This window comes from Cherax quadricarinatus, chromosome 28 (assembly GCF_038502225.1).
Source record: "Cherax quadricarinatus isolate ZL_2023a chromosome 28, ASM3850222v1, whole genome shotgun sequence".
Classification (NCBI taxonomy): domain Eukaryota; kingdom Metazoa; phylum Arthropoda; class Malacostraca; order Decapoda; family Parastacidae; genus Cherax; species Cherax quadricarinatus.
The window spans coordinates 11,320,670-11,348,169 of NC_091319.1; the positions used below are offsets into that span (position 1 = coordinate 11,320,670).

Below are 27,500 nucleotides of genomic sequence, written 5' to 3' on the forward strand. Positions count from 1 at the left end.
GGCAACTGAACAATCCAAACCAACCATCACACACCAATCCCTCTGTTCCCACCCCCCGCACCACGAACCCTACCCCTACAGCAACCCCCTATGGGAGCTCTTCCTCCACCTCCACTGCAACCCCCCACAGGCCCCCACCAGGGCTCCTACTCTCCCAACCCCAGTATTCCCCCAGGATCACAGTTACAGAATTAGAACAGAAGTTGAAAATTTGGTACACAAATGCAAATGAATTAACGAATAAACATGAGGAATGACAAGAAAGAATCAATGAGAAGTCCCCAGACATCATAGCAGTTACAGAAACAAAACTCACAGAGATAATAACAGATGCAATCTTCCCACCAGGATACCAGATCATGAGGAAAGATAGAAGGGGCAGAGGGGGAGGAGGGGTTGCTCTGCTCGTAAAAAACCGATGGAAATTCGAGAAAATGGGAGGCATAGACGAGACAGGAGAAAGGGACTACATAGTAGGTACACTTCAGTCTGGGGAGCACAAGGTGGTCATTGCAGTGATGTATAATCCACCACAGAACTGCAGGAGGCCAAGAGAGGAAGATGAAGAGAGCAACAGAGCAATGGTGGACACACTTGCTAGGGTGGCAAGAAGCGCTCACTCAAGCAGAGCAAAGTTGCTGGTTATGGGGGGTTTCAACCACAGGGAAATTGACTGGGAAAACCTGGAGCCACATGGGAGCCCTCGAAACATGGAGAGCCAAGATGTTGGATGTGGCGCTGGAAAACCTCATACACCAACATGTTAAGGATACTACCAGAGTGAGAGGGGAGGATGAACCAGCAAGATTGGACCTTGTGTTCACCCTGAGCAGTTCAGACATTGAGGACATCACATATGAGAGTCCCCTAGGAGCTAGTGATCACGTGGTCCTGTGCTTTGAATACATAGTAGAGTTGCAAGTGGAGAGAGTAACAGGAGTTGAATGGGAAAAGCCTGACTATAAAAGAGGGGACTACATAGGGTTGAGGAACTTCCTGCAGGAGGTTCCGTGGGACAAAGAACTGGCAGGAAAGCCAGTAAACGAAATGATGGAATATGTAACAACAAAATGCAAGGAGGCAGTGGAAAGGCTTATTCCCAAGAGCAACAGAAACAATGGCAAGACCAGAACGAGCCCCTGGTTTACCTGACGGTGTAAGGAGGCAAAAACAAAGTGCAATAGAGAATGGAAAAAGTACAGAAGGCAGAGAACACATGAAAATAGGGAGACCAGTCGCAGAGCCAGGAACGAGTATGCACAAGGAGGGAGGCCCAGCGACAGTATGAAAATAACATAGCATCGAAAATCAAGACTGACCCGAAACTGTCGTATAGCCACATCAGGAGGAAGACAACAGTCAAATACCAGGTGATCAGACTGAGGACAGAAGATGGAGAACTCACAAGAAATGATCAGGAGGTATGTGAGGAGCTGAACAGGAGATTTAAGGAAATTTTTACAGTAGAGACAGGAAGGGCTCTGGGAAGACAGCACAGAAGGGATCATCAAGAGGAAATATATACCAACAAGTGTTGGATGACATGCGAACAACCGAGGAGGAGGTGCAGAAGCTGCTAAGTGACATTGATACCTCAAAGGCGATGGGACCGGACATCTCAACATGGGTCCTTAGAGAAGGAGCAGAGATGCTGTGCATGCCCCTAACCACAATCTTCAACACATCCCTTGAAACTGGGCAACTACCTGAGAAATGGAAGACAGCAAATGTAGTCCCCATATTTAAGAAAGGAAACAGAAATGAGGCACTAAACTACAGACCTGTGTCTCTGACATGTATTGTGTGCAAAGTCATGGAAAAGATTATCAGGAGGAGAGTGGTGGAACACCTGTAACGGAACAAGATTATAAATGAAAACCAGCATTGGTTCATGGAAGGCAAATCTTGTGTCACAAACCTTCTGGAGCTTTATGACAAGGTAACAGAAGTAAGACACGAGAGAGAGGGGTGGGTTAATTGCGTTTTCCTAGACTGCAGGAAGGCCTTTGACACAGTTCCCCACAAGAGATTAGTGCAGAAGCTGGAGGATCAAGCGCATATAACAGGGAGGGCACTGCAATGGATCAGGGAATACCTGACAGGAAGGCAACAACGTATCATGGTACGTGAAGAGGTATCACAGTGGGCGCCTGTGACGAGCGGGGTCCCAACAGGGGTCAGTTCTAGGACCAGTGCTATTTTTGATACATGCAAACGACACGATGGAAGGAATAGACTCTGAAGTGTCCCTATTCGCAGATGATGTGAAGTTGATGAAAGAATTAAATCGGATGAGGATGAGGCAGGACTGCAAAGAGACCTGGACAGGCTGGACATATGGTCCAGAAACTGGCTTCTTGAATTCAACCCTGCCAAGTGCAAAGTCATGAAGATCGGAGAAGGGCAAAGAAGACCGCAGACAGAGCATAGACTAGGTGGCCAAGGAGAAAGATCTTTGGGTGACCATAACACCGAGCATGGATACGGGCGCCTGGCATGCCTGAGAATAGCGTTCCGATACCTTAGTAAGGAATCGTTCAAGACACTGTACACTGTGTACATCAGGCCCATACTGGAGTATGCAGCTCCAGTTTAGAACCCACACCTGGGTTAAACACGTCAAGAAATTAGAGAAAGTGCAAAGGTTTGCAACAAGGCTAGTTCCGGAGCTCAGGGGTATGTCCTACGAAGAAAGGTTGAGGGAAATCGGTCTGACGACACTGGAGGACAGGCGGGTCAGGGGAGACATGATTAGGACATAAAAAATACTGCGTGGAATAAATAAACTAGACAGAGACAGGTTGTTCCAGAGAGGGGACACAGAAACAAGGGGTCACAATTGGAAGCTGAAGATTCAGACGAGTCATAGGGACGTTAGGAAGTATTTCTTCAGTCATAGAGTCGTCAGGAAGTGGAATAGCTTAACAAGTGATTTAGTAGAGGCAGGAACCATACAAAGCTTTAAGACGAGGTATGACAAAGCTCTGGAAGCAGAGAGAGAGAGGACCTAGTAGCGATCAGTGAAGAGGCGGGGCCAGGAGCTGTGTCTCGACCCCTGCAACAACAATTAGGTGAGTACACACACGCGCGCGCACACACACACACACACACACACACACAGACACACACACACACACACACACACACACACACACACACACACACACACACTCGCAAAAAAAGGCCAAATGTCAATCACAATTGCCTTTGACAACCATAACTAATACTACTACGAGTACTACTAATATTTCTACTACTATTATTACTACTGCTACTATTACTTCTACTACTATTATTACTACTACTACTAATACAACGCACACATTTTCATTAGCATAGAACGCATAATCCGAAAAGACACTTTTCCACCCCCTCCCATCCCCCTTCCCGCTCCCCGAAAACATAATTTCGAACAGGTGTCCGCACTAAGGGACTTTGAAATTTTTGGGGGAAGCGTTCAGAAAGAGTCATCAAGTGTTGGGAAGGATGGTCGGCCCAATGACTTCGTCAACCTTTAAATTCCCTCTGATGTCATCTAATATCTTTTGCTCCCCTCTCATTTATACCAGAGTGTAGCAGTTAAAGTGAGAGAGTGAGAGAGAGAGAGAGAGAGAGAGAGAGAGAGAGAGAGAGAGAGAGAGAGAGAGAGAGAGAGAGAGAGAGAGAGAGAGAGAGAGAGAGAGAGAGAGAGAGAGAAGAGGAAGGATGGAACAGGTATAGAGATAAGGGAGGGTATAGCCAGGGGTTGTTCGAAGGGAGGAACAGGAACAAGCAGATGGAAAAGGGAGGGGGGGAGACAGGGAAATAGTAAAGAGATGGAGCAGACAAGGGAGGATGAAAGGTATAAAAGAGGGAGAAAGAAGGAAGGTAACAGAAATAGGGAGAAGGTAGGGAGGGCACTGATAGAGGAAAAGAGAATGAAAGGTACAGATAAAGGGACAGGAAAGAAAGGTACCAGAGGGAGAAAGAAGGGAGGGTACAGAAAGAGAAGGGAGGATTCAGATAAAGGGAGAAGGGAGGGAAGGAACAGGCCACTAATATCGAATTTCGAAGATTACGACGTGGCTCCACGAATGTTGCATCTCGCCTTTACGTTGCTTGCAACCCCCCTGCCCCTTTCTCTCCTTCCCTCCCCCCCTCCCTCCCTCCCTCCCTCTCTCTCTCTCTCGGCCTCAAACGTACCAAGCGATGCCTATCTAAGACTAACAAAACTAACACGATACCATGTTTCAAAACTAGAAAACTGAAGTTCAAACCACAAGGCACCATATTGACTCCCTATTGATGCACTTGTTAGACCGCGTCTTAAAAATACCACCAGGTTTTGGTCTCCAAATTAAATGACAATGCTGTACTGGAGAGGACAAAGATATGTACTAGAGAGGACACAGAGAAAATGTACTAGGGAGGGCACAGAGAAGATGTACTGGAGAGGGCAGATATTATGTACTGAAGAGGGCACAGAGATGATGTATTAGAGAGGGCACAGAGATGATGAACTGAGAGGGCACAGAGAAAATGTACTGGAGAGGGCACAAAGATGATGTACTGGAGAAGACACAGAGTTGATGTACTGGAGAGGGCACAGAGATGATGTACTGGAGAAGGCACAGAGTTGATGTACTGGAGAGGGCCCATAGACGATGTACTGGAGAAGGCACAGAACTGATGTACTGGAGAGGGCACAGAAATGATGTACTGGAGAAGGCACACAGTTGATGTACTGGAGAGGGCACAGAGATGATGTACTGGAGAAGGCACATAGATGATGTACTAGAGAGGGCACAGGGATGATGTACTGGAGAGGGCACAAAGATGATGTATTGGAGAGGGCACAGAGATGATGTACTGGAGAGGGCACAGAGATGATGTACTGGAGAGGGCACAGAGATGATGTACTGGAGAGGGCACAGAGATGATGTACTGGAGAGGGCACAGAGATGATGTACTGGAGAGGGCACAAAGATGATGTACTGGAGAGGGCACAGAGATGATGTACTGGAGAGGGCACAAAGATGATGTACTGGAGAGGGCACAGAGATGATGTACTGGAGAGGGCACAGAAATGTACTGGAGAGGGCACAGAGATGATGTACTGGAGAGGGCACAGAGATGATGTACTGGAGAGGGCACAGAGATGATGTACTGGAGAGGGCACAGAGATGATGTACTGGAGAGGGCACAGAGATGATGTACTGGAGAGGGCACAGAGATGATGTACTGGAGAGGGCACAGAGATGATGTACTGGAGAGGGCACAAAGATGATGTACTGGAGAGGGCACAGAGATGATGTACTGGAGAGGGCACAGAGATGATGTACTGGAGAGGGCACAAAGATGGTGTACTGGAGAGGGCACAGAGATGATGTACTGGAGAGGGCACAAAGATGATGTACTGGAGAGGGCACAGAGATGATGTACTGGAGAGGGCACAAAGATGATGTACTGGAGAGGGCACAGAGATGATGTACTGGAGAGGGCACAGAGATGATGTACTGGAGAGGGCACAGAGATGATGTACTGAAGAGGGCACAGAGATGATGTACTGGAGAGGGCACAGAGTTGATGTACTGGAGAGGGCCCATAGACGATGTACTGGAGAAGGCACAGAACTGATGTACTGGAGAGGGCACAGAAATGATGTACTGGAGAAGGCACACAGTTGATGTACTGGAGAGGGCACAGAGATGATGTACTGGAGAAGGCACATAGATGATGTACTAGAGAGGGCACAGGGATGATGTACTGGAGAGGGCACAAAGATGATGTATTGGAGAGGGCACAGAGATGATGTACTGGAGAGGGCACAGAGATGATGTACTGGAGAGGGCACAGAGATGATGTACTGGAGAGGGCACAGAGATGATGTACTGGAGAGGGCACAGAGATGATGTACTGGAGAGGGCACAAAGATGATGTACTGGAGAGGGCACAGAGATGATGTACTGGAGAGGGCACAAAGATGATGTACTGGAGAGGGCACAGAGATGATGTACTGGAGAGGGCACAGAAATGTACTGGAGAGGGCACAGAGATGATGTACTGGAGAGGGCACAGAGATGATGTACTGGAGAGGGCACAGAGATGATGTACTGGAGAGGGCACAGAGATGATGTACTGGAGAGGGCACAGAGATGATGTACTGGAGAGGGCACAGAGATGATGTACTGGAGAGGGCACAAAGATGATGTACTGGAGAGGGCACAGAGATGATGTACTGGAGAGGGCACAGAGATGATGTACTGGAGAGGGCACAAAGATGGTGTACTGGAGAGGGCACAGAGATGATGTACTGGAGAGGGCACAAAGATGATGTACTGGAGAGGGCACAGAGATGATGTACTGGAGAGGGCACAAAGATGATGTACTGGAGAGGGCACAGAGATGATGTACTGGAGAGGGCACAGAGATGATGTACTGGAGAGGGCACAGAGATGATGTACTGAAGAGGGCACAGAGATGATGTACTGGAGAGGGCACAGAGATGATGTACTGGAGAGGGCACAGAGATGATGTACTGGAGAGGGCACAGAGATGATGTACTGGAGAGGGCACAGAGATGATGTACTGGAGAGGGCACAGAGATGATGTACTGGAGAGGGCACAAAGATGATGTACTGGAGAGGGCACAGAGATGATGTACTGGAGAGGGCACAGAGATGATGTACTGGAGAGGGCACAAAGATGGTGTACTGGAGAGGGCACAGAGATGATGTACTGGAGAGGGCACAAAGATGATGTACTGGAGAGGGCACAGAGATGATGTACTGGAGAGGGCACAAAGATGATGTACTGGAGAGGGCACAGAGATGATGTACTGGAGAGGGCACAGAGATGATGTACTGGAGAGGGCACAGAGATGATGTACTGAAGAGGGCACAGAGATGATGTACTGGAGAGGGCACAGAGATGATGTACTGGAGAGGGCACAGAGATGATGTACTGGAGAGGGCACAGAGATGATGTACTGGAGAGGGCACAGAGATGATGTACTGGAGAGGGCACAAAGATGATGTACTGGAGAGGGCACAGAGATGATGTACTGGAGAGGGCACAGAGATGATGTACTGGAGAGGGCACAGAGATGATGTACTGGAGAGGGGACAGAGATGATGTACTGGAGAGGGCACAGAGATGATGTACTGGAGAGGGCACAGAGATGATGTACTGGAGAGGGCACAGAGATGATGTACTGGAGAGGGCACAAAGATGGTGTACTGGAGAGGGCACAGAGATGATGTACTAGAGAGGGCACAGAGATGATGTACTGGAGAGGGCACAGAGATGATGTACTGGAGAGGGCACAGATATGATGTACTGGAGAGGGCACAGAGATGATGTACTGGAGAGGGCACAAAGATAGTGTACTGGAGAGGGCACAGAGATGATGTACTGGAGAGGGCACAGAGATGATGTACTGGAGAGGGCACAGAGATGATGTACTGGAGAGGGCACAGAGATGATGTACTGGAGAGGGCACAGAGATGATGTACTGGAGAGGGCACAGAGATGATGTACTGGAGAGGGCACAGAGATGATGTACTGGAGAGGGCACAGAGATTATGTACTGGATAGGGCACAGAGATGACGTACTGGAGAGGGCACAAAGATGATGTACTGGAGAGGGCACAGAGATGATGTACTGGAGAGGGCACAGAGATGATGTACTGGAGAGGGCACAGAGATGATGTACTGGAGAGGGCACAGAGATGATGTACTGGAGAGGGCACAAAGATGGTGTACTGGTGAGGGCACAGAGATGATGTACTGGAGAGGGCACAGAGATGATGTACTGGAGAGGGCACAGAGATGATGTACTGGAGAGGGCACAGAGATGATGTACTGGAGAGGGCACAGAGATTATGTACTGGATAGGGCACAGAGATGACGTACTGGAGAGGGCACAAAGATGATGTACTGGAGAGGGCACAGAGATGATGTACTGGAGAGGGCACAGAGATGATGTACTGGAGAGGGCACAGAGATGATGTACTGGAGAGGGCACAGAGATGATGTACTGGAGAGGGCACAGAGATGATGTACTGGAGAGGGCACAGAGATGATGTACTGGAGAGGGCACAGAGATGATGTACTGGAGAGGGCACAGAGAGATGATGTACTGGAGAGGGCACAGAGATGATGTACTGGAGAGGGCACAGAGATGATGTACTGGAGAGGGCACAGAGATGATGTACTGGAGAGGGCACAGAGATGATGTACTGGAGAGGGCACAGAGATGATGTACTGGAGAGGGCACAGAGATGATGTACTGGAGAGGGCACAGAGATGATGTACTGGAGAGGGCACAGAGATGATGTACTGGAGAGGGCACAGAGATGATGTACTGGAGAGGGCACAGAGATGATGAACTGGAGAGGGCACAGAGATGAAGACTGGAGAGGGCACAGAGATGATGTACTGGAGAGGGCACAGAGATGATGTACTACTACTGGAGAGGGCACAGAGATGATGTACTGGAGAGGGCACAGAGATGATGTACTGGAGAGGGCACAGAGATGATGTACTGGAGAGGGCACAGAGATGATGTACTGGAGAGGGCACAGAGATAATGTACTGGAGAGGGCACAGAGATGATGTACTGGAGAGGGCACAGAGATGATGTACTGGAGAGGGCACAGAGATGATGTACTGGAGAGGGCACAGAGTACTGATGTACTGATGTAGAGGGCACAGAGATGATGTACTGGAGAGGGCACAGAGATGATGTACTGGAGAGGGCACAGAGATGATGTACTGGAGAGGGCACAGAGATGATGTACTGGAGAGGGCACAGAGATGATGTACTGGAGAGGGCACAGAGATGATGTACTGGAGAGGGCACAGAGATGATGTACTGGAGAGGGCACAGAGATGATGTACTGGAGAGGGCACAGAGATGATGTACTGGAGAGGGCACAGAGATGATGTACTGGAGAGGGCACAGAGATGATGTACTGGAGAGGGCACAGAGATGATGTACTGGAGAGGGCACAGAGATGATGTACTGGAGAGGGCACAGAGATGATGTACTGGAGAGGGCACAGAGATGATGTACTGGAGAGGGCACAGAGATGATGTACTGGAGAGGGCACAGAGATGATGTACTGGAGCGGGCAACCAGATGATGTATGGAGAGGGCACAGCGATGATGTACTGGAGAGGGCACAGAGATGATGTACTGGAGAGGGCACAGAGATGATGTACTGGAGAGGGCACAGAGATGATGTACTGGAGAGGGCACAGAGATGATGTACTGGAGAGGGCACAAAGATGATGTACTGTGATGTACTGGAGAGGGCACAGAGATGATGTACTGGAGAGGGCACAGAGATGATGTACTGGAGAGGGAGAGGGCACAGAGATGATGTACTGGAGAGGGCACAGAGATGATGTACTGGAGAGGGCACAGAGATGATGTACTGGAGAGGGCACAGAGATGATGTACTGGAGAGGGCACAGAGATGATGTACTGGAGAGGGCACAGAGATGATGTACTGGAGAGGGCACAGAGATGATGTACTGGAGAGGGCACAGAGATGATGTACTGGAGAGGGCACAGAGATGATGTACTGGAGAGGGCACAGAGATGATGTACTGGAGAGGGCACAGAGATGATGTACTGGAGAGGGCACAGAGATGATGTACTGGAGAGGGCACAGAGATGATGTACTGGAGAGGGCACAGAGATGATGTACTGGAGAGGGCACAGAGATGATGTACTGGAGAGGGCACAGAGATGATGTACTGGAGAGGGCACAGAGATGATGTACTGGAGAGGGCACAGAGATGATGTACTGGAGAGGGCACAGAGATGATGTACTGGAGAGGGCACAGAGATGATGTACTGGAGAGGGCACAGAGATGATGTACTGGAGAGGGCACAGAGATGATGTACTGGAGAGGGCACAGAGATGATGTACTGGAGAGGGCACAGAGATGATGTACTGGAGAGGGCACAGAGATGATGTACTGGAGAGGGCACAGAGATGATGTACTGGAGAGGGCACAGAGATGATGTACTGGAGAGGGCACAGAGATGTTGTACTCGAGAGTGAACAGAGATGATGTACTGGAGAGGGCACAGAGATGATGTACTGGAGAGGGCACAGATATGATGTACTGGAGAGGGCACAGAGATGATGTACTGGAGAGGGCACACAGAGTACGTACTGGAGAGGGCACAGAGATGATGTACTGGAGAGGGCACAGAGATGATGTACTGGAGAGGGCACAGAGATGATGTACTGGAGAGGGCACAGAGATGATGTACTGGAGAGGGCACAGAGATGATGTACTGGAGAGGGCACAGAGATGATGTACTGGAGAGGGCACAGAGATGATGTACTGGAGAGGGCACAGAGATTATGTACTGGAGAGGGCACAGAGATGATGTACTGGAGAGGGCACAAAGATGATGTACTGGAGAGGGCACAGATGATGTACTGGAGAGGGCACAGAGATGATGGACTGGAGAGGGCACAGAGATGATGTACTGGAGAGGGCACAGAGATGATGTACTGGAGAGGGCACAGAGATGATGTACTGGAGAGGGCACAGAGATGATGTACTGGAGAGGGAGATGATGTACTGGAGAGGGCACAGAGATGATGTACTGGAGAGGGCACAGAGATGATGTACTGGAGAGGGCACAGAGATGATGTACTGGAGAGGGCACAAGAGATGATGTACTGGAGAGGGCACAGAGATGATGTACTGGAGAGGGCACAGAGATGATGTACTGGAGAGGGCACAGAGATGAGTACTGACTGGAGAGGGCACAGAGATGATATACTGGAGAGGGCACAGAGATGATGTACTGGAGAGGGCACAGAGATGATGTACTGGAGAGGGCACAGAGATGATGTACTGGAGAGGGCACAGATGATGTACTGGAGAAGGCACAGAACTGATGTACTGGAGAGGGCACAGAGATGATGTACTGGAGAGGGCACAGAGATGATGTACTGGAGAGGGCACAGAGATGATGTACTGGAGAGGGCACAGAGATGATGTACTGGAGAGGGCACAGAGATGATGTACTGGAGAGGGCACAGAGATGATGTACTGGAGAGGGCACAGAGATGATGTACTGGAGAGGGCACAGAGATGATGTACTGGAGAGGGCACAGAGATGATGTACTGGAGAGGGCACAGAGATGATGTACTGGAGAGGGCACAGAGATGATGTACTGGAGAGGGCACAGAGATGATGTACTGGAGAGGGCACAGAGATGATGTACTGGAGAGGGCACAGAGATGATGTACTGGAGAGGGCACAGAGATGATGTACTGGAGAGGGCACAGAGATGATGTACTGGAGAGGGCACAGAGATGATGTACTGGAGAGGGCACAGAGATGATGTACTGGAGAGGGCACAGAGATGATGTACTGGAGAGGGCACAGAGATGATGTACTGGAGAGGGCACAGAGATGATGTACTGGAGAGGGCACAGAGATGATGTACTGGAGAGGGCACAGAGATGATGTACTGGAGAGGGCACAGAGATGATGTACTGGAGAGGGCACAGAGATGATGTACTGGAGAGGGCACAGAGATGATGTACTGGAGAGGGCACAGAGATGATGTACTGGAGAGGGCACAGAGATGATGTACTGGAGAGGGCACAGAGATGATGTACTGGAGAGGGCACAGAGATGATGTACTGGAGAGGGCACAGAGATGATGTACTGGAGAGGGCACAGAGATGATGTACTGGAGAGGGCACAGAGATGATGTACTGGAGAGGGCACAGAGATGATGTACTGGAGAGGGCACAGAGATGATGTACTGGAGAGGGCACAGAGATGATGTACTGGAGAGGGCACAGAGATGATGTACTGGAGAGGGCACAGAGATGATGTACTGGAGAGGGCACAGAGATGATGTACTGGAGAGGGCACAGAGATGATGTACTGGAGAGGGCACAGAGATGATGTACTGGAGAGGGCACAGAGATGATGTACTGGAGAGGGCACAGAGATGATGTACTGGAGAGGGCACAGAGATGATGTACTGGAGAGGGCACAGAGATGATGTACTGGAGAGGGCACAGAGATGATGTACTGGAGAGGGCACAGAGATGATGTACTGGAGAGGGCACAGAGATGATGTACTGGAGAGGGCACAGAGATGATGTACTGGAGAGGGCACAGAGATGATGTACTGGAGAGGGCACAGAGATGATGTACTGGAGAGGGCACAGAGATGATGTACTGGAGAGGGCACAGAGATGATGTACTGGAGAGGGCACAGAGATTATGTACTGGAGAGGGCACAAATATGATATACTCGAGAGGGCACAGAGATGATGTACTGGAGAGGGCACAGAGATGATGTACTGGAGAGGGCACAGAGATGATGTACTGGAGAGGGCACAAAGATGATATACTCGAGAGGGCACAAAGATGATGTACTGGAGAGGGCACAGAGATGATGTACTGGAGAGGGCACAGAGATGATGTACTGGAGAGGGCACAGAGATGATGTACTGGAGAGGGCACAGAGATGATGTACTGGAGAGGGCACATAGATGATGTACTGGAGAGGGCACAGAGATGATGTACTGGAGAGGGCACAGAGATGATGTACTGGAGAGGGCACAAAGATGGTGTACTGGAGAGGGCACAGAGATGATGTACTAGAGAGGGCACAGAGATGATGTACTGGAGAGGACACAGAGATGATGTACTGGAGAGGGCACAGAGATGATGTACTGGAGAGGGCACAGAGATGATGTACTGGAGAGGGCACAGAGATGATGTACTGGAGAGGGCACAGAGATTATGTACTGGAGAGGGCACAGAGATGATGTACTGGAGAGGGCACAGAGATGATGTACTGGAGAGGGCAAAGAGATGATGTACTGGAGAGGGCACAGAGATGATGTACTGGAAAGGGCACAGAGATGATGTACTGGAGAGGGCACAGAGATGATGTACTGGAGAGGGCACAGAGATGATGTACTGGAGAGGGCACAGAGATGATGTACTGGAGAGGGCACAGAGATGATGTACTGGAGAGGGCACAGAGATGATGTACTGGAGAGGGCACAGAGTTGATGTACTGGAGAGGGCACAGAGATGATGTACTGGAGAGGGCACAGAGATGATGTACTGGAGAGGGCACAGAGATGATGTACTGGAGAGGGCACAGAGATGATGTACTGGAGAGGGCACAGAGATGATGTACTGGAGAGGGCACAGAGATGATGTACTGGAGAGGGCACAGAGATGATGTACTGGAGAGGGCACAGAGATGATGTACTGGAGAGGGCACAAAGATGGTGTACTGGTGAGGGCACAAAGATGATATACTCGAGAGGGCACAGAGATGATGTACTGGAGAGGGCACAGAGATTATGTACTGGAGAGGGCACAGAGATGATGTACTGGAGAGGGCACAGAGATGATGTACTGGAGAGGGCACAAAGATGATATACTCGAGAGGGCACAGAGATGATGTACTGGAGAGGGCACAGAGATTATGTACTGGAGAGGGCACAGAGATGATGTACTGGAGAGGGCACAGAGATTATGTACTGGAGAGGGCACAGAGATTATGTACTGGAGAGGGCACAGAGATGATGTACTGGAGAGGGCACAGAGATGATGTACTGGAGAGGGCACAAAGATGATATACTCGAGAGGGCACAGAGATGATGTACTGGAGAGGGCACAGAGATGATGTACTGGAGAGGGCACAGAGATGATGTACTGGAGAGGGCACAGAGATTATGTACTGGAGAGGGCACAGAGATGATGTACTGGAGAGGGCACAAAGATGATATACTGGAGAGGGCACAGAGATGATGTACTGGAGAGGGCACAAAGATGATATACTGGAGAGGGCACAGAGATGATGTACTGGAGAGGGCACAGAGATGATGTACTGGAGAGGGCACAGAGATTATGTACTGGAGAGGGCACAGAGATGATGTACTGGAGAGGGCACAAAGATGATATACTGGAGAGGGCACAGAGATGATGTACTGGAGAGAGCACAGAGATGATATACTGGAGAGGGCACAGAGATGATATACTGGAGAGGGCACAAAGATGATGTACTGGAGAGGGCACAAAGATGATGTACTGGAGAGAGCACAGAGATGATATACTGGAGAGGGCACAGAGATGATATACTGGAGAGGGCACAAAGATGATATACTGGAGAGGGCACAGAGATGATATACTGGAGAGGGCACAGAGATGATATACTGGAGAGGGCACAGAGATGATATACTGGAGAGGGCACAGAGATGATATACTGGAGAGGGCACAAAGATGATATACTGGAGAGGGCACAGAGATGATATACTGGAGAGGGCACAGAGATGATATACTGGAGAGGGCACAAAGATGATATACTGGAGAGGGCACAGAGATGATATACTGGAGAGGGCACAGAGATGATATACTGGAGAGGGCACAGAGATGATATACTGGAGAGGGCACAGAGATGATATACTGGAGAGGGCACAGAGAGGAGCCGCTCAGGTTGTTCCATCACTCAGAAGGAAATGTAATGCAGAACGACTTAGAGCGCGCAACAATCAATATCTTAAATGTTTGACTCTTTAGTTAAATTTTGAAGATATTATTGTCTTCAACACACCTATTTGAAGTGCTGAAAGAGTCCATAACAACGTAATAATAGCAAGAAACTGTGAGGCATTAGATGCAACACAAACGTATGCAGATTTTTTATTTTAATTTTGCAAGCTAAATTATAGCAGAATAGCAAAAACTACCCACTAAATTTGCAAGCACAAAGTCTATGCAGTTATTTAATAACCAGCTGGACAAACACTTTGCAAGAACATTATTCAGACGGATAATATCCGTCTGGATCCTTTACTGGGGAAATCTAGAGTCAAGAGATTCCAGATGTTTATTCAACAACTGCATCAAGACCATCAGCTGACAAAGAGGCGACCCAATTCAGAAAACAGGAGTAACAGTCGTGGAAGCAGGTGACTGTGTTAGTCGTGGTAGAGCAAGTAGTAACTGAAGTAGATCCACTGATACACACAGCAGTGGAGTAACAGCAGCAGTAGAGTTGTAGCAGCAGTAAAATAACAGTCGCAGTAAAGTAGCAGTGAAGTAACAGTAGCAGTGGAGTAACAACAACAGAAGAGTAACAGTAGCAGTGGAGTAACAACAACAGAAGAGTAACAGTAGCAATGTCACTGCCCTCCGGCAGTGACCAGAGAGAATGGAGGGTGGGGAGAAACCCTTCTGCTTTTCTAGCCTTGACTTACACAGCTACATAATACACGATAGTTCTTAAGCCTACACACAGGTAAATAAGTCATCTCAACAGACAGCCTCGCTGCTGACGTCAAGGCACTTTGTTGTCTGTCTGTCTGTCTGTCTCTCTCTCTCTCTCTCTCTCTCTCTCTCTCTCTCTCTCTCTCTCTCTCTCATGGGCTGACTCTCGCGTAATATAACTTGTTTTTCTCTTGACAAATGGCTGGAAACTGCAAATGAAAACCCGACCTGACAAATGGACCACAAGTGCATGTCAGACACAAGGCTCTCGCAAGCGTCCAGCGGGCCACCCTTGCTGCATCTTTCTTAGTCCGGAGTGAGGCAGGCAGGCAGGCAGGCAGGCAGGCAGGCAGGCAGGCAGGCAGGCAGGCAGGCAGGCAGGCAGGCAGGCAGGCAGGCAGGCAGGCAGACAGGCAGGATGGTTGACACGCAGGCAGGCAGGCTGGTTGACAGGCAGGCAGGCAGGATTGTTGACAGGCTTGCATGCAAGCAGGATAGTTTACAGGCAGGCAGGATGGTTGACAGGCAGGCAGGCAGGATGGTTGACAGGCAGGCAGGCAGGCAGGCAGGCAGGCAGGAAGGCAGGATGGTTGACAGGCAGGCAGGCAGGATGGTTGACAGGCAGGCAGGATGGTTAACAGGCAGGCAGGATGATTGACAGGCAGGCAAGCAGGATGGTTGACAAGCAGGCAGGCAGGATTGTTGACAGGCTTGCATGCAAGCAGGATGGTTTACAGGCAGGCAGGATGGTTAACAGGCAGGCAGGCAGGATGGTTGACAGGCAGGCAGGCAGGCAGGCAGGCAGGCAGGCAGGAAGGCAGGATGGTTGAGAGGCAGGCAGGCAGGATGGTTGACAGGCAGGCAGGATGGTTAACAGGCAGGCAGGATGATTGACAGGCAGGCAAGCAGGATGGTTGACAAGCAGGCAGGCAGGCAGGTTGACAGGCAGGCAGGCAGGCAGGATGGTTGACAGGCAGGCAGGCAGGATGGTTGACAGGCAGGCAGAATGATTAACAGGCTGACAGGCAGGCAGGCAAGCAGGATGGTTGACAGGCAGGCAGGCAGGATCGTTGACAGGCAGGCAGACAGGATGGCTGACAGGCAGGTAAGCAGGCAGGCAGGCAGGCAGGATGGTTGACAGACAGGCAGGCAGGATGGTTGACAGGCAGGCAGGCAGGATGGATGACATGCAGGCAGGCAGGCAGGCAGGCAGGCAGGCAGGCAGGCAGGCAGGCAGGCAGGCAGGCAGGCAGACAGGCAGGCAGGCAGGCAGGCAGGCAGGCAGGCAGACAGGCAGGCAGGCAGGCAGGCAGGCAGGATGGTTGACAGGCAGGCAGGCAGGCAGGCAGGCAGGATGGTTGACAGGCAGGCAGAGAGGCAGGATGGTTGACAGGCAGGCAGATAGGCGGGATAGTTGATAGGTAGGCAGGCAGGCAGAATGGTTGACAGGCAGACAGGCAGACAGGCAGACAGGCAGACAGGCAGGCAGGATGGTTGACAGGCAGGCAGGCAGGCAGGCAGGCAGCCAGGATGGTTGACAGGCAGGCAGATAGGCAGGATGGTTGACAGGCAGGCGGGCAAGCAGGATGGTTGACAGGCAGGCAGATAGGCAGGATGGTTGACAGGCAGGCAGGCAGACAGGCAGGCAGGCAGGCAGGCAGACAGGCAGGCAGGCAGGCAGGCAGGCAGGCAGGATGGTTGACAGGCAGGCAGGCAGGCAGGATGGTTGACAGGCAGGCAGATAGGCAGGATGGTTGACAGGCAGGCGGGCAGGATGGTTGACAGGCAGGCAGGCAGGATGGATGACATGCAGGCAGGCAGGCAGGCAGACAGGCAGGCAGGCAGGCAGGCAGGCAGGCAGGCAGGCAGGCAGGCAGGCAGGCAGGCAGGATGGTTGACAGGCAGGCAGGCAGGCAGGCAGGATGGTTGACAGGCAGGCAGAGATGCAGGATGGTTGACAGGCAGGCAGATAGGCAGGATAGTTGATAGGCAGGCAGGCAGGCAGAATGGTTGACATACAGACAGGCAGACAGGCAGACAGGCAGACAGGCAGGCAGGATGGTTGACAGGCAGGCAGATAGGCAGGATGGTTGACAGGCAGGCGGGCAAGCAGGATGGTTGACAGGCAGGCAGATAGGCAGGATGGTTGACAGGCAGGCAGATAGGCGGGATAGTTGATAGGCAGGCAGGCAGGCAGAATGGTTGACAGGCAGACAGGCAGACAGGCAGGCAGGATGGTTGACAGGCAGGCAGCCAGGATGGTTGACAGGCAGGCAGATAGGCAGGATGGTTGACAGGCAGGCGGGCAAGCAGGATGGTTGACAGGCAGGCGGACAAGCAGGATGGTTGACAGGCAGGCAGACAGGCAGGATGATTGACAGGCAGGCAGGCAGACAGGCAGGCAGGCAGGTAGGCAGGCAGGCAGGCAGGCAGGCAGGCAGGATGGTTGACAGGCAGGCAGGCAGGCAGGATGGTTGACAGGCAGGCAGATAGGCAGGATGGTTGACAGGCAGGCGGGCAGGCAAGCAGACAGGAAGATAACTGGTTAACAGGCAGACAAACTGGCAAGCCGGATGGCAGACGAGCTGGAAAGATTTTAGAGAGGCTGGCAGTAAGGAAAAAAAAGTAGTAAAGAAAGAGAGTTAAAGGTAGCTCGAGAGAGATAGAGAGAGGTAAAGATAGGGAAGAAAGAGAGGGAGGTATGGAGGAGATACAAAAAAAGAGAGAAGAGATCTAGGTCAGTAGGTATGTATTGAGGGAGGGATACAGAGAGGAGTGAGAGAGAAGAATGGATGAAAGAAGAACGAAGGAGTGAAGAAGGGAGAGACTGATAACGAGAAAAGGAGGGAGGGAGAGCGAGGAGGGAAGGAAGAAGGGAGGGAGATTGAACAAAGGTTGGAGGGTTAGGGAGGAGATGTCTTCAAATGTAAAGTCAGCAGGATGGATGGAACGGTGGTGTGTTGAGGTGGTGTGTTGAGGTGGTGTGTGGAGGTGGTGTGTTGAGGTGGTGTGTTGAGGTGGTGTGTTGAGGTGGTGTGTTGAGGTGGTGTGTTGAGGTGGTGTGTTGAGGTGGTGTGTGGAGGTGGTGTGTTGAGGTGGTGTGTTGAGGTGGTGTGTTGAGGTGGTGTGTTGAGGTGGTGTATTGAGGTGGTGTGTTGAGGTGGTGTGCTGAGGTGGTGTGTTGAGGTGGTGTGTTGAGGTGGTGTGTTGAGGTGGTGTGTTGAGGTGGTGTGTTGAGGTGGTGTGTTGAGGTGGTGTGTTGAGGTGGTGTGTTGAGGTGGTGTGTTGAGGTGGTGTGTTGAGGTGGTGTGCTGAGGTGGTGTGTTGAGGTGGTGTGTTGAGGTGGTGTGTTGAGGTGGTGTGTTGAGGTGGTGTGTTGAGGTGGTGTATTGAGGTGGTGTGTTGAGGTGGTGTGCTGAGGTGGTGTGTTGAGGTGGTGTGTTGAGGTGGTGTGTTGAGGTGGTGTGTTAAGGTGGTGTGTTGAGGTGGTGTGTTGAGGTGGTGTGTTGAGGTGGTGTGTTGAGGTGGTGTGTTGAGGTGGTGTGTTGAGGTGGTGTGTTGAGGTGGTGTGTTGAGGTGGTGTGTTGAGGTGGTGTGTTGAGGTGGTGTGTTGAGATGGAGGTGGATAGAAAAAGGAAAAAAGGAAGGGAAAGAGAGAAACTGGAGGGAGAGAAGGGAAGTAGGAACGAGACTATTGGGTAAAGGAGTGGTTTTTTTTAGGTTTATTGGAGGAGGAGAAGGAGAAGGAAGAAGAAGAAGAAGAGGAGAAGGAGGAGGAGAAAGATGAGACGAAGGATAGAGTAAAAGTTTCCTATTCCATAAGCCTAACCTTCTCTACCTCAGTTATCCGAGAAAGGGAATTACTGTTATTTATATAAAACAATAACCCAACAAACATCAAATATAAAACAACTGCCAGTTACTGTTTTTAATATTAAACTAACTGATAAATCATTTACTACATCACTTTACACAAACTCTACACTCACGGGTTTACCAACTAAATTCATTTTAATTATACAAACTCATTTTATGAATAATTAAGTAACAACCCCGCTGACTACAGCTTAACAAATAAATTATAATTATACCAGTTTTTATCATAATTAATAAAAAAAAATTCTACCGTGCTATGCTGGTTACAATAGGAAGAATGATATCCTGTCCTATGCTGGTGATGCCTGCTGGCGTCACCAGCCGTGACGTCAACTACAAGCTTTACTGTAGCTCTCTTCCAAAGCATAATTGACATCACAGTGAATGACGTCTGCAGACTTCACCTGGAGAAGATAAATTATTATACTTCCTACTGTAATCAACATGGCTCAAGTGGGTGAGGGCTTACATTGTGAACACGTAACCATGGGTTCAATTCTCACCCACATGCGTGTCTTAAGAGACTAAAATGCCAGGAGCAAGGAGCTAATAACCCATCTTCCTGTATAAATTACTACATATAAAGAAAAACTTCCACTTTTCTTTTTACGTCACCCTGCCTCGGTGGGAGACGGGCGGTACGTTGAGAAATATAATATATATATATATATATATATATATATATATATATATATATATATATATATATATAATCTTAAGAGACTCACCGAAAGTAGCAGCGGCAGTCAGCAGGACGAGCGTCAACAACGGTGCACGGGCCATTATGGCTCTCGGTGGGGGCCCGAGGAAAACCATGGCCAAGATCCCATCCTCACGATGGGCCATAGTCGTCGAAAAATCTTTACAGCACTTCCACAAACATTTACAACATCCGTGGAACTCTGAAACGCCTTTCCTCCCAGAGTGAACGTGTTATCAGCTCTTCAGCTTCTTATGTTCTTCAGATCTTGTTCATGAAGGCTGTTCTTCATTGGCTGAAAACTAGATTACAAATATCTGTCTATAATAAAGTGAAATATTTTATTGTCGGCCTCAGGTTAGGTAGAAAGCTGTGATAACTCGTGTCAACACAACATCAGTTCCACTTTACTTTCCTGTTATATATAATCATCAACACTGCAATGAAACGAGAATGTCACTTTTTTAAAAATCATGAGACAAATATGTTTCACAAGGTGCACTGGGACCGATGCAGCGACCTTACACACACCAGTGATCACCACTGTATTCCTCTCTATATCACTAAATTCACATTTGCTAATCACAAAGCTGTTCCTGTGCTTAGAAAATTAGCAGTATGTTCATTAATCATGTTTATGCTCACAGTTCACACTATTTGTTGGAATTTACTTAGCACTGTTGCTGTGATCACCAGCTCAACAATCCACCAGATCATCCGTATCTAGATATCTCGGGCTAGAAAAAGGATACTAAATCTATTCCTCTATAACTTTGCTATATTTGCCTTTATATTAATGTTCATAATAGCATGGGAATGTTGCAAACGTCATTTACATCTTTCTTTTATATACATCAGAAAACTTTGTCAGAATCGTCCAGTAATTCTAGTTAGTGTAGCCTGTTGTATTAAATTGCTTTACAGATTACATGTCTCTGTCAGCCGAGTGACCGTTGCACGATATTGCAATATTAATAAGTGACTTTTTGCCTATGCAGCTTCTGTTTCAGTAAGCTCATTTTCCTTTAATATCTCTCACCAACGTTTATTTCTGCGTGCATCTTCGCAAGTTTCTCTCACCATTGTCTCTCCATGCATGTCGTCCCCATTTCTTCAACTCTCGGTTTATGGTTTTCGTCAGTTGACTATCACGTATCCAAGTCGCTGACATATATACACACAGTGAAGAGGCGGGGCCAGGAGCTGAGTATCAACCCCTGTAACCACAATTAGGCGAGTACACACACGTACGAAGGAAGCATCTAGTTTTCCTATAAAATATTCTTAACAGTAATATAACTAAATAATAGTTAACACTTGACTGACTACAAGTGGCTCAGTATTCGATAGTTTTCTGCACACATTTTTCTTTCATTGTCTTGTTTCTAGTGATACATTTTCCAAGAGTTTTTTTTTTCTCCAAATGTGTATACACCGAGAGGCGTGTGTCTCCTAGTGTAATAATATGCTGAGAACTTTTACTTTAATCCCAGTTTTAGGAATTAAAATATCGTTGACTTAATGCATAGGCTGCATGTAGCCTCAATGATCCCTCGTGTACTAGATAGGCTTTCAATACATTTAACGTAGTTAACCGAGTTTGTTTCTATCCCAGGTGTTAGGGATCGACTATGTACAGCTTACGAGAGCCAAGATATTTCTAACACTCATCATTCTTGTCCCATATTGTTTCTAAGTGAACTCGGACAAGATTAAGAGGAGAATTACCCTAGCGATCTACAGTACTAGATCATCATCACTATTGCGGGAGTCTGCAGGTAGCAGAGCTCCTTGTTATTATATGTTAGAGAAGCTCATTCTGTTTCGTTCAAGATTGGTTACTAGTGTATCAGGTCACCTCTCGTAGATGAGATCGAGGCCAGGTCATCCCTTTTAGTCTAAGTCAAAGCCTAGATGTCAATCTCATCATAGGCTAGAGAAAAGAAAAAACTTCCGTATCACCACTTCAATCCAATGAAATCAGAGAAAAATAGACGCACTTTAGGCAAGAGGAAACAAAATCATTACACACTGGCGAGGTGAAGCAAGCCCTTCATATGCACTGGCGAGGCGTAGCAAGCTCTTTGTACACACTGGCGAGGTGAAGCAAGCCCTTCACACACACTGGAGAGGTGAAGCAAGCTCTCCACAGGCTGGCGAGGTGAAACAAGATCATTACATCCCTAAGGAGAAGTAATGATAGCTTTTCAGTGTCAGGTTGGAGTGTGCAAGCCGTGTGTCGTGAAGAACCCCTCAAGATACTTGACGCCAGCTTGACATCTGCAGATCTCATCCCACCGCCGCCACTACCTGCAACAGTGATGCTTTCTCTTAGTCATTCCTTATGATAACATAATTTAATTCATTATAATACTATTAATTTTAAAATATACATTTAAATTTCCAATGGGAAACTATTTTTCTTCAGCAAGCTTTTAAAACGAACAAAGTTTCTGCGTAGGCCTAGAGAAAACCTATATAAAATCAAATAATATCTTCTCAAATAATAGTTGATTACCCTTCCCTCCCTTCCTCCTCTTCCCAATCCTTCTTATTTTCTCCAGGCACTGAATGGCCTCTACGAGTTTAGCGCTTCCCCATAATAAATTCACGGACCTAACCCATCTCTAACTTCTCGCTAAGCAAACAATCCTCCTCTTGCAAAGCACAATAACATCATGCAAAATCGTGATTTCTTTTTCTGAATTGTAGTTCTCTTTAGTTAGAAAACACCATCAACTATTATTAATATTTAAAAAGTTTAATGTGGCACTCTTGGCTTGTTGGTTGTGAAGAACAAAAGGAACAATACCGTGACTGCAACAGCACACAAATAACCCGCACATAAGAGAAGCTTACGACGACATTTCGGTCCGACTTGGACCATTTACCAAATCACTGTAACACACAAGAGTGAGGGAGACAGTGTATATATAGGCGAGAGGGACAGGGACGGGACCAAGAGAGGAAGAAAAAGAAGTAGTGGTAAGGGAAAGGTAAGTACTGGAAGTAGTAGTAGTAGCAGCAGTAGTAAGAGGTACTAGAGAGTAGTACTAACCACTTTTACTTACAATACCAGCTTTTGTTACTACCACTTCTTTTTCTTCCTCTCTTGGTATTATTGATTTGCTGAATGTGAATTCTTATAGACTATAATTACGCTGTTGGCAAATGTTTCCAACATCTTAGCATCACTCTGCTACCATTTTAACAGCGCTGTTAGTTTATGCTTCTGATTTTTAAACAGCGATGTTACTACATGGCTCTACCATTCTAACAGTGTAGTTAACTTTCGGTTCTACCATTTTCTTTCCAATCGCTGTTAGTAAATGATTCTAACGTTCACCACCGCTAATAAAAACGGTCTAATAGTATATTGTCACTGCTAGGTGACACTTCTCTAATATTTCAGCATCTTTGTAAAAGGTTCTGATGCTTCATCGAGTGTTTGTAAAAAGTTCTAACCTTTTCTTCTGTTGCTCTATCGCACGTAAACGCATATTAACAGACTCCACCCTCCCCCCCCCAAAAAAGGCCGTTGCCTCTTTCCAATATTTATTCATCTGGCAAGGTGTTAAATAAGCCAGGAAATTCGGCCGCATTCTCAGGGCAGGATGATATATTACCCAATAGAGCTCAGGTTATAAGAGAGGGAGATAGCGAGACAAATTGCGGATCCCAGAGGCAGTGGCCGCCTCTGGCAATAATCTCGTGCCTGTTTCAGAGTGCTGTCATGAATCAGTTTTCATAGTATATGGGTATACAGTACACCGAGAGGTGTCCTTTTCTTTCTCTATACACACAAAAAGAGTTTATATTGATTGCTGTTTTTATGGATTGGAATATTCGTGATTGGTGGTGTACAGGTATCGTGCAGCCGCATTAACCCTCATATAATCGGTAGGCTTAAAGTCCCATGAAGGGACTATATATATCAAGGGAACGCCTTCCGCCTGAACAAAGAGAATGGAAAAATAAATAAATGACTTGAGGAATAATTGCGAAGGTAATTTTCTAAGGATTTTAATTAAAAATAAATAAAATAAAAATTGGCCGCTGTGGTTCCAGTATGATGTTGGGACAGGAGTATTTAATGCCCAGGATGGTCTTCTGATGTTTTGAAGAAATATTGTTGGTTATCCTAGGTGGCGGTGTTCGTCCGGTGTTCTGAAATTCCTGTCACTACTTGGTTGTAGCACCACAATTCAGATTTCAGAGGTGAGGAGTCGTAATGTGCCACTACGTCCTGTAGACAGGGATCTTGCTCCAATTATCTAGCGTATACCCTTGTTAACGAGACCAGCAGCAGAGCTGGTAATAAAGAAAACAATGCTGGTTACATAAAGGTTAGATAAGTATAACATTGAAGAAAGACAAAGGGTGGTATTCAACTTCAATGTTGTCACTGGTAACCAGGAAAATCAATTAACAGAAATATTCCTGGTAAATCACCTTACCTGATCTACCCACACCAGGTAAGGTTAATACTACCAGGAGTAGAAATTAAAGCAAATCAGACCCGAGGAGTTGAAGTTTAGCCTCAGCCCGCTAGATATATATATATGTATATATATATATATATGTATATATATATATATGTATTATATATAAGAATATATATATATATAAGAATATATATATATATATATATATATATATATATATATATATATATATATATATATATATATATATATATATATATATATATATATATATATGTATATATATATATATATATATATATATATATATATATATATATATATATATATATATATATATATATATATATATATATATATATATATATATATATATATATATGGATGTACGTTTTTTTAGGTATAGCTTACCAGAGTATACACACTGAAGAAGTGTATATTTTTCACCTTATGTACACTGAGAGTTTACTTTATTCCCTATTTTTGGGATTTAAGTATCCCTGAATGAAGGAGTGCAGATGACATGCATCCATAAGGATCCTCATGTATACTATACAGGCTTTAAACTTACTGAACTAAACAACCCACAGAGAGATGTTCATCTCTCAGCTTACATGCACAGAGTTTATTTGGATCTCCACGTTAGGGGGTTCCAATATTCTTGACTCTTTAAATCTTGACTACAGTTTCTGAGTACCAGGAGAAAGACACCTCTGATAACTTTCATCTTGGGGTCATCGTTTCCACTTGTCGTCCTCTGGCAGTGTCCATCTTAATCAGTTTGAAAAAAAAAAACTCCCATTCTGCTGTTTAACATCATCTGTGATGGTGAATTGCAGCTTCATCTCACGTGCAATCTATGGGTTGCAAACCCAATAAAGTGATATTAACACCTCAAGCCACAACCGGATCTTTCACGGTCACTTATACATTCTCTGTGGGGAAAGTCTTCTTCTGAACTTTCAACAATGTTTACGTAAGTTTTCAAGACTTTTTTTTTAATGCGAGTTTCCACGAAAACTATGAGTATTTAACTATTATTATCGAGTGTGTGTGAGTGCGTGTGTGTGTGTTCTCATCTAATTGTGGTTGCAGGGGCCGAGTCATTCCGCCTGACCCCACCTCTTTACCGGTCGCTACTAGGTCACTCCCTCCCTGCTCCGTGAGCTTTATCATACCTTTTCTTAAAGTTATGTATGAATCCTGCCTTCACCACCTCTCATTCCAGACTATTCCACTTCCTGGCCACTCGTTGACAGAAGAAATACTTTCTAACATCCCTGTGACTCAGAGTTTTCAGCTTCCGGTTGTGACCCCTTGTTTCTGTGTCTCTGAACATTCTGTCCCTATCCACCTTATTAGTTCCTCTCAGTATTTTATATGTTGTTATCTTGTCCTCCTCTATCCCTCCTGTTTTCCATTGTTGTCAGGTTGAGTTCCCTTAACCTCTTCTCGTAGGACAAACCCCTCACTTCCGTGACTAGTCTTGTTGCAAACCTTGCACTTTCTCTAATTTCTTGACGTGTTTGACCAGATGTGGGTTCCTTACTGTGCTGCATACGTCAATATGGGCCTGACGTACACGGTGCACAGTGTCGTGAATGACTCCTTACTTAGATGGCGAGACCCTATTCTCAGGTTTGCAAGGCCCCGGAATGCTGTAACAGTTATTTGGTTGATGTACGCCTCAGGAGATATACTCGGTATGATGCTCACCCCAAGATCCTTTTCCTTGAGTGAGTTTTACAGCCTTTGACCTCTCAGACTGTACTCCATATACGGTCTCCTTTGTCCTTCCCAAAGCTTCATAACTTTGCTTTTGCTGGGTTTAAGCTCCAGGAGCCATTTGTTGGACCAGAGTTGCAGCCTGTCCAGATCCCCTTGTAGGGCTACCTGATCCTAGTCCGCTTGTATTCTCCTCATTAGTTTCAGATTGTCTGCAAACAGGGACACCTTTGACTCTGTCCCTTCCATCATGTCATTCACATATTACAAGAAAATAGCACCGGACCTAGGACTGACCCTTGTGGAACCCCACTCGACACTTGCACCGACTCTGACACCTCGTCTTGGACCTACACAAGTTGTTTCCTTCCTGTCAAGTATTCCCTGATCCATTGCGGTACTTTCCCTCCTATTCCTGCCAGCTCCTCTAGTTTTTCAACCAGTCACTTGTGTGGTACTGTGCTGAAAGCCTTCTTACAGTCGAAGAAGATGCTGTCTACCCATCCCTCTCTCCTGTGTTACTTCTGTTACCTTGTCATAGAACTTCAATAGGTTCGTGATGCAGGATTTTCCTTCCCTGAAGCCGTGCTGGTTATCTTGTATTAGTCCATTCCGTTCTCTTATCCTGGTAATCATCTCCATAACTTTACATACAATACATGTCAGCGACACTGGTCTGTAATTTAGTGCAACCTGCCTGTCTCCTTTCTTATAAATCGGGACAACAATTGCTGTCTTCCACACCTAGGGCAGTTGCCGTGTTTCGATGAAACAGGGTAACTGCCCTGTGGTACACACAGTGCATCTGCTTCCTCTCTCAGGACCCAAGAAGAGATATTATCTGGACCCACCGACTTCGAGGTATCTAGCTTCCCTAGCAGTTTCTTCACTTCCTCCTCGGTTGTGTGCAATGAGTCAAGCACTTGCTAGTGCACCCTACTACCTCGGTTTGCTGGGAACTTCTCTGTCTGCACTGTGAATACTCCCTGAATCTTGAGCTAAGCTCTTCACACACTTCTTGGTCGTTCCCTGTGAGCTCCCTTCCTTCCTTCCTCAACCTGATTACCTGATTGTTAACTACTGCTTTCCTCCTGATGAGGCTGTATAACAACTTTGGGTCAGATTTGGCTGTTGATACTATGTCATTCTTGTATTTACCCTGGGTTTCTCTCTGTATCTGTGCATATTCATTTCTGGCTCTTTGGCTGAACTCCCTGTTTAACTGGATTCTTTGCCTTCTATACTTCTTCCATACTCTAGCACAATTGGTTTTGGCCTCTCCACACCTCCTGGTAAACAATGAACTCACTCTGGTTTTCCTGTTGTTTCTGTTGCCCTTTGGTACGAACTTCACTGCTTTCTTGCACTTTGTGGTCACGTGTGCCATCATTCGTTTACTGTCTTTCATTCGTCTACTGTCATTTTTCCCTCAAGCTCACTTACTCACTGCACCTCATGTAGGAATTGCCTCATACTTGCGCAGTTC

At 47.4% G+C, this 27,500-nt stretch overlaps 1 protein-coding gene across 1 annotated transcript in view; it reads right to left on the reverse strand.

Annotated features, from left to right (window-relative positions):
- The window catches only part of LOC138853320 (nephrin-like), a 390,197-nt gene that overhangs the window by 280,290 nt on the left and 82,407 nt on the right, over positions 1–27,500 (reverse strand). Inside the window, exon 2 of the mRNA XM_070089397.1 lies at positions 19,873–22,154. Within this exon, the coding sequence (XP_069945498.1) occupies positions 19,873–19,990 (118 nt within the window). The 5' untranslated portion in view covers positions 19,991–22,154. The remainder of the gene's footprint in view (positions 1–19,872; positions 22,155–27,500) is intronic.